Source organism: Cebus imitator, unplaced genomic scaffold (assembly GCF_001604975.1).
Source record: "Cebus imitator isolate Cc_AM_T3 unplaced genomic scaffold, Cebus_imitator-1.0 Scaffold31, whole genome shotgun sequence".
NCBI classification, from domain to species: Eukaryota; Metazoa; Chordata; class Mammalia; order Primates; family Cebidae; genus Cebus; species Cebus imitator.
In genome coordinates, this window is record NW_016107346.1 from 3,541,662 (window position 1) to 3,554,464 (window position 12,803).

General features: G+C 39.3%; 1 protein-coding gene across 15 annotated transcripts in view; it reads right to left on the bottom strand.

Annotated features, from left to right (window-relative positions):
- PLCB4 (phospholipase C beta 4) overlaps positions 1–12,803 on the bottom strand; it is a 395,299-nt gene that overhangs the window by 94,278 nt on the left and 288,218 nt on the right. For all 15 annotated transcript variants that reach the window (XM_017523965.2, XM_037736898.1, XM_017523963.2 and 12 more), the window contains 5 exons: positions 12,639–12,718; positions 10,099–10,152; positions 4,634–4,715; positions 3,510–3,610; positions 2,804–2,861 (listed from right to left, as the gene is read on the bottom strand). In XM_017523965.2, the coding sequence (XP_017379454.2) occupies positions 2,804–2,861; positions 3,510–3,610; positions 4,634–4,715; positions 10,099–10,152; positions 12,639–12,718 (375 nt within the window). The remainder of the gene's footprint in view (positions 1–2,803; positions 2,862–3,509; positions 3,611–4,633; positions 4,716–10,098; positions 10,153–12,638; positions 12,719–12,803) is intronic.

Genomic DNA, 12,803 nt, shown 5'->3' on the forward strand with positions numbered 1-12,803 from the left:
TTCCTACTGTGCATCCTAACTGGTTAGTGGCCATGTACGTGTCTCTAGGCTTTTGCTTTCCTCATTGTTTCTCTGGTTACCTTGCTGAATTCTCTAATACTTCAAAACGTTTTTCCATTGAATTGTTAATATCAGGGTAGACAATGAACACCTGCAAATGAAACTAGGGCCCTGTCCTTTCCAGTGTTTATGGAATTTGCTTATTTCTTTTTTTTCTTTTTTTGGTCTCATTATATGAACCAGTGGAGTGGAAAAATTTGAAATGTTTTCTAGTAAAATAAATATTGTATTATACTCAAAAGATTATTTAAAAGTAGAGGCATCTGTCTGATACGTGGAGTAGTACTCGCTGTTTCTTGCATCAGTGCATTTACACTTTAGTTAACATAGTTTCTAAAGTGCAACCTTTACAAATTTGAAGCCACTGAACCTTCACAAGGAACCTTCACAAGGGCTTCCAATGCAGTAATGAATACTGGCTTGTTGAGACTATATGGTTAAGGCATTTTGAAAATTTTTAGGTTTCAACTTTTGGAGTCATAGACCCTTACATTCCAATGCCCATTCCTTTCTTGAGTGAGCTCTCTCTGTCTCCTTTTGTTACCATGTTTTGAAGTTGTTCTGCCCAAGGGGTGTTTTTGATTTTGGAGATATAAGAGGGGCCAGGGTAGGACTCAAAAGAGGGGGTGCAAGGAGCAGGCAGAATATTCTCTATGTTTGACAAGCCTTCTTCAAGCAGACATTCATGTTTTTGTCTAGTTCTTCCAGTTGAGTTCACTAGGATAGAAAAGGAAGAAATTCAGGGCAGATACTTGGATTAAAAATAAAGGCTACCAACGTTCCTGAACATTCTTACAGTCTCTACGACCTAAAGAAATCTAGAATCACACTGATTCCATCAGTCACACCAAAAATTTAAGGTACTTCCTTAATGTTAATGAGACAACAAATAGAAGGAAACACTAAAAAAGCAAACCAAAAAAACTATTGTCTACTGTAATAGTGAGAGATAAAAGCTTGACAAATAATAAGCACTTTAAGAAAGAGTCTGAATGCCATAGCAAGAAAGTATGGCTGATGATATTTTTTAAAAATTAAATGTTGTGTCTCAGACTTGTAAGAACTACAGGACTGATTATTGGGTACACCAACAAAAACAACCCATAAAAGGTAATGCATCAGATAAGAGACTATAAATACTGCACCTATCCTCAGTATCTCAGTTGTTTCGTCCTTTGAACAGTGAATGCAGTATTAAGGCCTCTGTAATGTTTAATACAGGGCTGGTGCCAGCTTCATCCCAAAAAACCACAAGAGGCCTTGTCTTAAAAAGTGACAAATTGATGATGGGGTGGATTTTCTCCTTTACATTAAACTACCTTCCCTCTTCACCTCAGCAAACCTAAGATGATCAATGAACCAAAGTGCATGAAGAAGCTGAGGGACATAAAACAAAACAAAGCAAGAAACCAAAAAACAAAAGGCAGAAGAGGGGTAAGGGGTTAAAGAAACAAAACAAGGCAATTTAACTTCTGAGCAGCTGTGGTAGAAGAATGTGGATAATATCTGGGTAAAGATTATGAACATTGTATTTATACGACTAAAAACCAGTGGGGTGGAAAAACTTGAAATGTTTTAAAGTAAAATAAATATTGTATTGTACCAGAAGGATTATTTTAGAGGCATCTGTCTGATATGTGGGGTAGTACTTTCTCTTCCTTGCATCAGTGCATTTACACTTTAGTTAACATAGTTTCTAAAGTGCAACCTTTATAAATTTGAAGCCACTGAACCTTCACAAAAAAAGAAAAGAAGATGTAATTTGTCTCTACAAAGTGGCAAATTACAGTCTGCCTTTTTATCTTAAGAGAATACCTTGTATCTGGCACAATACCGTCTTTTCTAGTTTTTCTTTTTATGTGGTAGAATGATTAACTTAAATTATTTTGAAACAAAAGCATATTATCCATTTTTCATTTAAACTCTTATTAATGTGTTAGAAAAAAAAAGTGAATTTTCTATTTTGGATTAACAAGAGTCCTGACGGGTTTCACTGAAGGGTAAATGTTTTTGTATGTATAAAGAAAAAAGCAGTTCATTTTAGTTGTAGGAAAAGTTGCAAACTTTTCTTGTTCTAAAATATTTTTCTATTGTGCTTAAGCAAATTTTATCAACCAGTTTTGGTTGTTAAGTGAATCACATTCTAAAATTAGCTCTGAGCTTGTTATAAAAAGTACAAATTTAACCTGCAATCCTATTAGCCTAATACTCAAGATATTTTCACCCAGGAACTCAAGTGTTTTGCTTGTTGTCAAAATATTCCATTTAAGCCAACATATTTTTCTTACATGCAATCCATTAAAAGATAAAAATAAAGCTTTCCAATCCATGCAAAGGTATGAGATAAAGGTAGCAATGGAGAATCCAACTACAGTGTAGTAAACCCAATCCATTCTCTATTTAATTAGATCAACAGAAAAAAAAGTATCTTAAATATCATCTTGCAAAAACAGACACATTTACTTAAATTAATATATTGTATAATTCACACATACACACAGAACCAGAACTACATATAACAGCCAGAAACCAACAAAAAGCGGTGTGCAAAGCCAACGTGAAGGAAGCACATGAGCACACAGGGAGGCAGCTGATTTTTGCACCTGGTAGAGCCATAATGGAAAGATCAGCAGGTCAGAAGCAAAGCGAATAAGGGCATATGATGCAGGCATGCAATGAGGACACCAGAGGAGACAAGCCACTGCACACAGACTTTATGGAGTTAATGTATGAAAAAGCTTACTTCATTTAGAAAGCTCACTAATTGGTCTACCGTTAAATAATCAGTTTTGTCTCCATTGCTGAAAAGAAATTTATTAGAAAAAGTAAGTTTTTGTATATGATGCTACAGTAGGTACGATTTACATGTTGACATTAGTTGATGATAATTCTAAACTTATTTTCTAACCCTGAAGTAGTGGTGAATTCTTAAAATGGCCAGAGACTGTTCGTAAGGGGAGAAAAATAAAAAAACCAACAACAACAACAAAAGAAAGAAAAGCTCCCACTAGGTCATAGAAACTGTCTGCAATTCTTTTTCTATTTTTCTTTTAACCATTTTCAAAAGATGTTATTTCAAAAACAACATGTAAGTCATCCATCTGAAATAATTGGAATGAATGAACTTCTCAAAAACATATTAACATTCCAAATTGAATCTAGTTAGTTCACATAATGGGTTAATACCTAAAGGAGCAGGTTAAAATTGTAGGTAGTTAGTAAAGCCAATGCAAAAACAGTTCCAGGTGCTGCAATAAATGTATGTAAAAGTTTCTCAAAAACTAAGAGTGAACTTTTACACTGATAAACTATGGGGTGAAAAATGTAACCCTGACTAGATATTCCTAGATACTACCAACATACTATATTAAAATAGGACAAAAATGTTTTAAAAATCGAAAAGGACACTGATAATATTTATATGACACTTTCTCATTAGAGGAACTTACATTTTTTTGAAAAGATCTTCTATATCTGTCCGAGGACAAATCTTTTGTGTCAGTTCATAGAACTTTTCATAAGTAAATGCCGTGGGCTCAATTTCATCATTCTGTAAGGAATAAGAGCATGTCATGAATCACAGAACTGTTTTTTCCCTTGGAGGGTGAAACTTCACAGGGTCATGAAGCACAGTGAAGACCACTTGGACCCAGGGTCCTCATCTCTGATTCCTGCTGACAGAAGCCAGGAGGCCAACTTCCAGGCACTGCCAGGCCATCTCACTAAAAAATAGTGCGTGTACATCAGTGTTTTTAGTTATCGTGCTGCCAGATTTTGTGTGTGCAAACACCTGGCTACAGCTGGGCTTGCTCTGGGAAACACCCCAAAGAACGAATATAAACATTTCCTCCAACTCACCTTGAGGGAGAAAAGTGCCTGCCTGAGGGATGCTGAATAAATCAAGCCCAAGTTTTAATTATGATTATGTTGTGAATTTTCACCTAACCACGTGAAGAGGCTTAGGGTAACCTTGCAGGATTTTACTTTTCAAACTGAAATTTATATTTCAAATAGGACTTACCAAAGCAGTAATCTTTCTTGAAGCTTCAATCTTTCTTACTAAAGCTTCAATCTTTCTCGAAGTCAATACATTAATTTCACTTATTTTATATTTGAAGGGCCATGAATACATATGGTGTGGAAAGAGATGCTTCACAAAATATTGCACAGCCACCTTGCAGAACTGAATATACTAGTTAATTATTCATGCTAACGTTATGCCTCATTGAGGCAGTGTTGGTGAGTTTCTCTAAAATAAAAGCTGTGTAACAGGGTGGCCTGGGCTTCATTTCCTTTTCTAAGAAAGGTGACAAAAATCATTTGAAGCAAACTATCTACATTTTTAGAAATTTAGGTTAAAATGCCCAGGAAACACAAGGAAGGCAGAGAGGGAGGGAGAGAGGAATGGAGAGGGAGGAAGAAGAAAGAAATGAAAATGAGCTGTACTACATGTCACTGAATCTAATGCCAAATCTAATTGAGATCAGTTTAATATAAATAATCTAGCTCATTACATATGAGAATATAAACAAACAAAATGGTTTTAGAAACATATTATTAAGTTAATGAATACCTTTCCACTGGGAAGACCTAACTCCTTGAGTGCTTGAAAGATCACTTTTTCTGTTTTTCCCGATGCAAAGGTTCTAGTAATACTAGGGCAGAAAAGAAAGAAAGACACATTCGAGTTATTGTTCATTATGTTTTCTCTGATGCAAAGGTCCAGGTCCTACTACGGAGAGTGAGACTGGGGAAAATGGAAAAGGAGAATAAAATTACTTCCCGTTTCTAACTGTTTTTCATTTCCCAAACTAGTTCCTCCAGTGTCCCTCTGGTTCCGGAAGTGGTTATGCTAGTGATGCAACTTGAATCTAAGACCAGGGGTCTCCTTGCGCTTGTGAGAACAAGGGGCACTGAAGGGACGAGGATTTTATTTTTTAAAATTTATTATTATCATTATATTATTTTTTGACACAGAGTCTCACTCTGTCGCCCAGGCTGGAGTACAGTGGTGCTACCTCAGCTCACTGCAACCTCCACCTCCCAGGTTCAACCAATTCTCCTGTCTCAGCCTCCCGAGTAGCCAGGACTACAAGTGCACGCTGTCACACCTGGCTAATTTTGTATTTTTAGTACAGATGGGGTTTCTTCATATCAGTCAGGCTGGTCTTGAACTCCTGACCTCAGGTGATCCACTCGCCTTGGCCTCCTGAAATGCTGGGGTTACAGGTGTGAGCCACTGTGCCTGGCCTAGGACACACATTTTTGGACAAAAACTGATAAATTCTGATGCTACCAAATTGTCTTCTTATGAAAAAGGAGTGTGGCAAATGAGGCAATAGCTCTAGAACAAAACCTCATGTAGACAACATTTCAGCCTGGTGAAAAGAAGGCAGCCCCTTACAACTCACCCCATGTCTGTGGTTGTCCTTATCCTGGTTCACACACTTAACCACAGTTGACACAGGCGTGACCAGACATATTTTGTTCTTGTTTTCAAGCTAAGCACCCTTGAGCTCCTCTGAAATGTCAGCTGCCTCAAGGATTAGGGACTTTATTATGAAAATGATGGGTTGGGTGAGGGGAAAGGGGAGCAATTACCTAATGTTGCAACAAATATTGGCAGTATCCCAAGACACAGTATTTTTGAACAGCCTTTTAAATAAAACAGTGAACATCAAAACTAGTAGAATAGATAACACCTTAATGAACATACTTCATGGTGATGATAAAATAGGAGAGAGAGATTCTCCATTGTAAATGCGTTGGTGCCATTCAGAATGAAAGCTATCGAGGAGAGGACATGGTACCCTAGAACTCCAAACTTGGCTCTGAGCCATACCTTAGCCACCAAGTTGCCTTCACTGACTCCCTGACTGGAAACCCAGGTAACGTGTTACCATAATAATTTTAACGCAACATTCAGAAGTCCAGCTTGACTTGAGGATAGAGTTTTACTGCTATCCTTGAAGGCTGGCTTTGGAATGCCTCCCCTGCGAGCCTGGGAGGATGTTTAACAGCATCTCATGCCCAGCATTTTTATATGTTCCGCCATCCACGCTAAGTAGAAGGCAAGCTCTGAATGTGAGTGCTGACAGCCAGTTCATCTTGGTGAGTGGGAGAAAGCACCACTTCAGTGGCAGAGTAGGACTTCCAAAAGTAGACTGGGGAGAAGTAGCTTTAGGTAAATGAATTATGTGTTCATTCAGGGCTTTATTGTTTCATGCCAGGTCCAAGAATACTTCAAGAAGTACGTTTTTAGTTCTTGAGACAGTTGTATTCAAGTATAAGGAGGCCTGTGAATTCTCTAACAATTCTACAGACATGGCAGAGAATATGTGTGTGACATCAATAAATGGTTAAGTTTCCTAGTATAGAGGGTGCTATGTTTATATTTTTCATCTCTATAGTTCATGTAATTTTTAGATATCGAATTTGGGGTAAGACGCAAATTTTCTAGCCTTTTTAATTTAGGGGAAAGCAGCTGTTCAGGGTGACTTTTATTTCATAAAAAGTATGTGTTAACCTAGCTAGTGAGACTCTGGCAGGATGTGGCACCCACTATCAGGAGAAGAATCTCTGCAGAGCAATCTCAGGGGTATCCCAGCTAACTGACACCTCTGGTAGGTTTGGACATGCCTGGCATAACAACATGAAAACTGATCAACATGGGCATGAACGGAGCAGGCATGGTTTCTTAGCCTTTCTGGTGAAACAGAATCTGGGTACTGACAGGAAGGGAAGAGAGTATAAGAACTGAATCTTCTGACTAGGGTTTGGTCAGGTGCCAAAAAGTAGTAAGTAGAAGAATGTCTCAAGGGGAAGGGAGATGGAGCAGGGCAAGAGGGGGGATAATATTGTGGCTGTGTTTCATGGGAACACAGAGCATTTACAAAGAGACTGTGATTTCCTCAAATCTCTATGTAGCCCCATGTCCACATAAGCTTAATGCTTCACAGCTTACTGGTACTCAATGAGTTTTTGTTGAATCAAAATAAGTCACCACCCATTCCCCCAAAAGAAATGCTACAAAAGCAAACACCTGTGAGTTGTGACCAGTCCTATTAGAGTCCTGGTTAAATTCTACTCCAGTGGACTCTGCAGGTGGCTAAAACAGCGACCATCCTAGAAACCAAGGGAATCCCACTCGTTGCTAGCCAGCACAGGGTCTGTAATCCACACAGTGATTCTGACACCACATTCTGAAAGTTAGACAGAACTCTTGAAGTGAAGGAAGGGACTACTGCCCCAGCAGAATCATACCCTCCTCGTGGGCTATTGGGCCTTCAGGATGTGAATGGGTTGATTATGCAGGAGTGCTTCCATGACTACACTGCAGTTCTCAGCCTTAACACAACTGTTTTGTTTGGGATCTCCTCCAGCTCCTGCCCACAGCTACTGTCTGGCTACTCATTTCCCAACTTTCTAGTCATTGGTGTCCACTCCAGGTTACGAGGGAAGAGGAAAGGCGGCGAAAGAGAAGTGTTATTTCCAAAACTTTAGTCTGAGTGGCAGGATAAACTGAGTGTGAATTTGTGAGTTTGAGAGAAAGGGTGACTGCATGGGTTACGTACACAGCAAGACAAGAGAGGAGGGAGACAAAAGGTAAGACTTTTTTCATGTGTCATTCCTGTAATTTTCTGGATATTAAATTTTGGTTTAATGCTAAAAGCTATGTAATCATTGGGAAGCCAGTTCTCTTTTAATATTACCGACAGTACGCTAAACAGTTTCCATTTTAAAAACATCAGAATGATAGGGAAAAAATAACATTTTAAAAGTGTTTATTCTTCATATCCATTAAAACATTCACAATTTCCACCTAACTCTTGGCAGCTCATTCACCAATAGAGCTATCTGAATTTTTGGCGTGCAATCAATTCTCCATTAACTGTAACTGCCTTGAAATCACAGCTGTCTTGTGTCAAACACCTGTTAATACTGGCAAGCACCAAAGAGTCCATGTCAAAGAGAGCTAAAGAAGATGCCAAAATATCTAAGCTATTTCTATAAAAAGGTGGTAATAATCTTGTATGTGAACATGTTAGATAAAAATCACTGGAATCAGGAGTGACTTTAAAGCTTATATGACAATGGCTTGATTTGTAGGAGACATACAATGAAACCAGAGCTGCTGGTTAAAAGTGCTTTGATTACAATCTATGTATCTCTACTTTGCCCATTTCCTGAACCTTATCTTGGAAGAAAAAGCAGGATAGTAAGGCATGTAAAAACACAACCAGCCTACATTTCTATTCTTCACACTGCTTTGTGCTGTGTGATTTTAAATAAAAATGCAACAGCTGTCCAGTACTGGGATACATTAAAATAATTGTTCTGCTATTGCTCAACTGAGCAAAGAATTTTAACTAAAATAAGGATAAGCATAAAGTATCTGCCAACAGCCATCGGTCAAGACTGCTAACAGGGCTTTTTTTGAACTTCTAAAGTAGACAAAAAAATTGACTTGGCTACTAAGTTATTAAATAAAAGCAGAGAATCCTACAGATAGATCTGGAAAGACCACAACAAATGCATGAGGTCTGTGACACAGTAAGCCCTCAATGAAGGGTTAAATTAAAAAAAAATATATTACCCAAGGTTTTCTTCATGACTTTTATGCTTTACATTTTCTTGATATTTCAGTGGTCGCATGGATACTTTAGGTCGTCACGATTGTTTAATACATGGAATTGAGAAAAATGACTTCTGGGACAATTGTGTTAAATGTGAAAAAGTAATGTCAAGGGAGCATGGAGATAGTCTCACAGGGATGCAGAATGAAAGCTGAAGAGCAGAATGAAGCTGCTGGGCAGGGAAGGAGGCAAAGGAGAGTCAGAAATGGCCAGGAGCCACCAGCACATGCCACTCACTGCTCAATGCATCCACGCAGATGCTGTGCCCTCAGTGACCTTGTCATCTCTGAAAGACAGAGCAATTCTAAGACAGGATTCCACCCAGCAGTTCTGGGTTTTGTTTGTTATTATTTGTTGATTTGCTTCTTTGCTAAAGGGGTGTCCAGAGAAGAAGTCAACGTGAACCTGAATCTGGAGAATCCTGGAAGAGAGAGTTGGTATCTGGGGAACCCGTGTTTGATTCTGGTTGTGGGCTTAGGTTCATGAATCCAGATACACACGTGTCTTCATGTGAACAGCAGATGCTCTGGGGCCCAGCCCAGCTTTTGGAATTTCCATGAATACTTAACACAAACACCAAAGAAAAAGGTACTCGAGAGTTTGGTAAAGAATTCCCATCACTACTGTGGCAAAAGTTTCCGACTGTACCCAGAGACCATGTGTAAACCCTCACCCCTGGAAGGAAGTGAGAAGCAGAAAAGATGGACGCATGAGGAATCCTCAGAGGGTGAAATCTGTCCACCTAAGTATTAAAGAACACGTGGAGGATGTATCTGGTTCATGTTTTCTTTACTCTTGATTCCACCCAAGCCTTTTTATTCTTTGTCATTGTTACCTGGGTTAGGGCAAAGGCAGAAAGGACAGCTCCACAGAGTGAGTGGTGTCAGTTACAGTACACACAGAGAGTAGAGAGTAGGCGGCACGAAGCCAGAGGAGGAACCCCATCTGCCCTGAGCACCAGAGGAACAGCAAAGCCCAGAGTGAAAATCCTCTGTTCGGAGGCATCACACTTCTCAAGACATGATCCACACCCTTCCACAGTAGGTGCACAATATAGTTTTCTTTAACTTTAGCTAACAGTTGGTCAGGGCAAATAAGCAAAATAAACGTAAATCCTAAAAACCAACTTATTTGCAGATTTTAAAAAATAGTGCTACATTTTCAGATGTTCTTTAAATTGTCAAAGTACCTCTTTTGCTAACTATTTTGACAAAAAATGCAGCTTTACTTCCATAAAAGATTTTTACAAACTGAATATAGCATTTGCCAAAGAAATTAAAACTCAGATTCCAGAAATCTTTAAAGCATTGTATACACAAATACTTGTGAAGGGTTCTCTCTTTGGATTGAGATCACAAAGGTTGACACAGGGCATGGACAGCAGATAGGAATGGCTACTTACCTCCTAACCGGAATTTTACCATTTGTGTTGGTCATAAATGCCAATTTCATCCAGCTGCAAAACAATAGCAATAACACTGCCTTAATGTTTCTGAGGGGTAACAGCTTCAATACTGTTAAGAACTTTAAAAGAAAGTTCATTCAAATAAGAACATTTGTTCTGGAAAATCAGATGATTATGTACTACGAGATGAATTTAGGGTTGTTAGATTTAGCACATAAATATATAGAACTCTCAGTTAAACTGGAATTTCAGAAAAAAAATGGGGAATTTTTTTCTGCTATAAGTATGTTCCAAATATTGCATAGGATATACTTATACTAAAATATTATTTGTTATTTATCTAAAATTCATATTTAACTAAGTGTCCTCTATTTTATCTGGCAACCCTATCTAAATGAGATGACTGGGTACTTGCATTGAGCAAAACATATTGTTGGTACTTATTTGTGATTGGTCTGCTCTTGATTATTCCTCTTTAATAACACATTAAGGTGGTGGGATATACAACTGCACAGTGATACCGGCCAGCCTGGTCTTGAAGACTCATGAGGACTCATCACTCCCAGGTCCTAGTGCTGCCAAGTACTGATCACCTGGGTGCCTCCTTAATTTCCAATGGTAAGGCTAGTTCATCAACTCAAATTGATGGTGTTTCCCCAGGCTTTCAGGAGATTCAGAACGTCTATCTATATTTTGGAGCTAGGACTTCTCTTAGCTAATGACTCCCATTCTCACTGTTTCCAATCAATCATATGCTAACAATCTGCAAAACATGATGATTTGGTAAAGCTTCTGTTTTAAGTCAAGTTTCATAGAAGCACCACTAACTACTTTAATAAGGGGATGTTTTAGGGATGAAGGGAGTGAGAAGAAGAAGACTGGGCAGAAAAAAGAGTTAAGCAAAGTTATGGTCTCAGATGGAGTTTTATTTAGCTTGATCTCACGTGATTTGTGCCAGAGTTGGCAACAAGAGGGATGGCCTTCTGTATGCTGTTGCAGCTCATCATTGGCTGTGGACTTCCCCCAGAAGGAGGGTCAAGTATAATCTTCCAGCCATGGACACTCCCCTGCAGCAGAGGGCAATGCTCTGAAGAAGTGGACAGGTCTGAGCCCTTAGTGAGCCTATTCTCATCGCAGATGATGACTGGGTGAACACCAGCTCCATAAAGGGATCTGGGCAGGATGTTGTTAGATTTGTGTCACTCAGGTATAAGCAAGCCTTCTAAAAGTTTTTGACCCTTTAGGACTATCAGTGCCTGAAGTCATAACATCAGAATATCCACTGGGTTTCTCTTAAAAAAAAAAATGTCACAGCAACTGCATAGGAAAAGAACTGGCTGTACAACAAATAGGAATAGACAAGACTAAATAATTTTCCTCCACTAAGAAGATGAAAGAAAATTGGAGGAATACCATAAAAATTAAGATAAGTAGTACTGAATGAAGAAAACTTTCCAATTTCATCTGCATGGTAATTTCGAGTCACAGATGAGGACAGTGAGGCACAAGCCTAGGAATTTGCCATGGTGAAGGTGGAATTTACAGCCCAGAGACCATACTTGTAAGCACCTGCCAAAGTGACCAGAAGATAAGACATGACAGTACCTTTAGGAAAAACCTCTTGGCCCATTGCCAAGTGAGTACAATAATCACACTCTTGGTGCTAGGGCATAATTTCGAGAGATGCAGGCTTATCCCTGCAATTTCTCCACATGGTACTCCTTGGCACCTCACAACTGCCTTCCAATGGCCCTGTGAAGGCAGATGGCCCTCACCTTCATGGATCACTGCTTTTCAAACTGGCTGACATTTGACTTTGGCTAGGATTCCTTTGTGGGTAATTTTCATATCACCTTGAAAGGTTAACTTAGGTAGGGTTTAAATCTACCACTGCAGTGCCCCTCTGGATTTCAGATACAGTAAGCTGGAGTAATTCCTCCTTTCATGGAAAAAATAAATGTGGAAATCACCACTGGATCCTTGATCTAATCTTTAAATGAATGAATCCTATAGAAAAAAAATTCAGAGGCTATCTTTGGATCCCTGATTGTGTGCTCAACAGGGAGCACTACACTCGGGGCTGAGGCTTCTTTTTTCACCCTAGCAACAGGTGCATTGGCAAGTGCTTCTGTTGGCCACACTCTTCATTTCTCAGTTTTATGCAGCAGAGGATCGAGTTACCCCAGCACTGGGCGATGGCCCCCAGCATGCAGTACCATCTATCAGAAAACTCCATCTGGGGACACAAAAGCCACTGCCCACAACTCAGAGGATACAGGGTGAGTGAGGTTCCAGTGTCCTTTGGCCATCAACTATTCTTTTCAGATAGGTTTTGGCCTGTGGGTTTACCATGCATGCCCTTCTAGGTGGCATGAAGAGTACAGGTGTGTGTTGGTCAACTCCAAGGTCAGGAGCATGGAGGGACAGGCAAGCAGGAATCTGCCTGAGGAGGAAGGATCCACCTAGCCTTCACCTCCTAGTCTGAACATTTGTTGGGTAACTGCCAAGAAAAAAGAGTAAATGCAAACAACACTCACTGTTTTTTGAGGCACGTCATTGGACTGACATTGTTGGCCCTGAAGTTGTGTATGATTGATCTCAGGCCTTCTACCCATTGCTGAAAGAGAAAGAAAAAAGATTCTTGGTGAGCAAATCTGCTGGAGTCAAATAGAGTGGTTTTTATTAGACAGATTGTATCAATT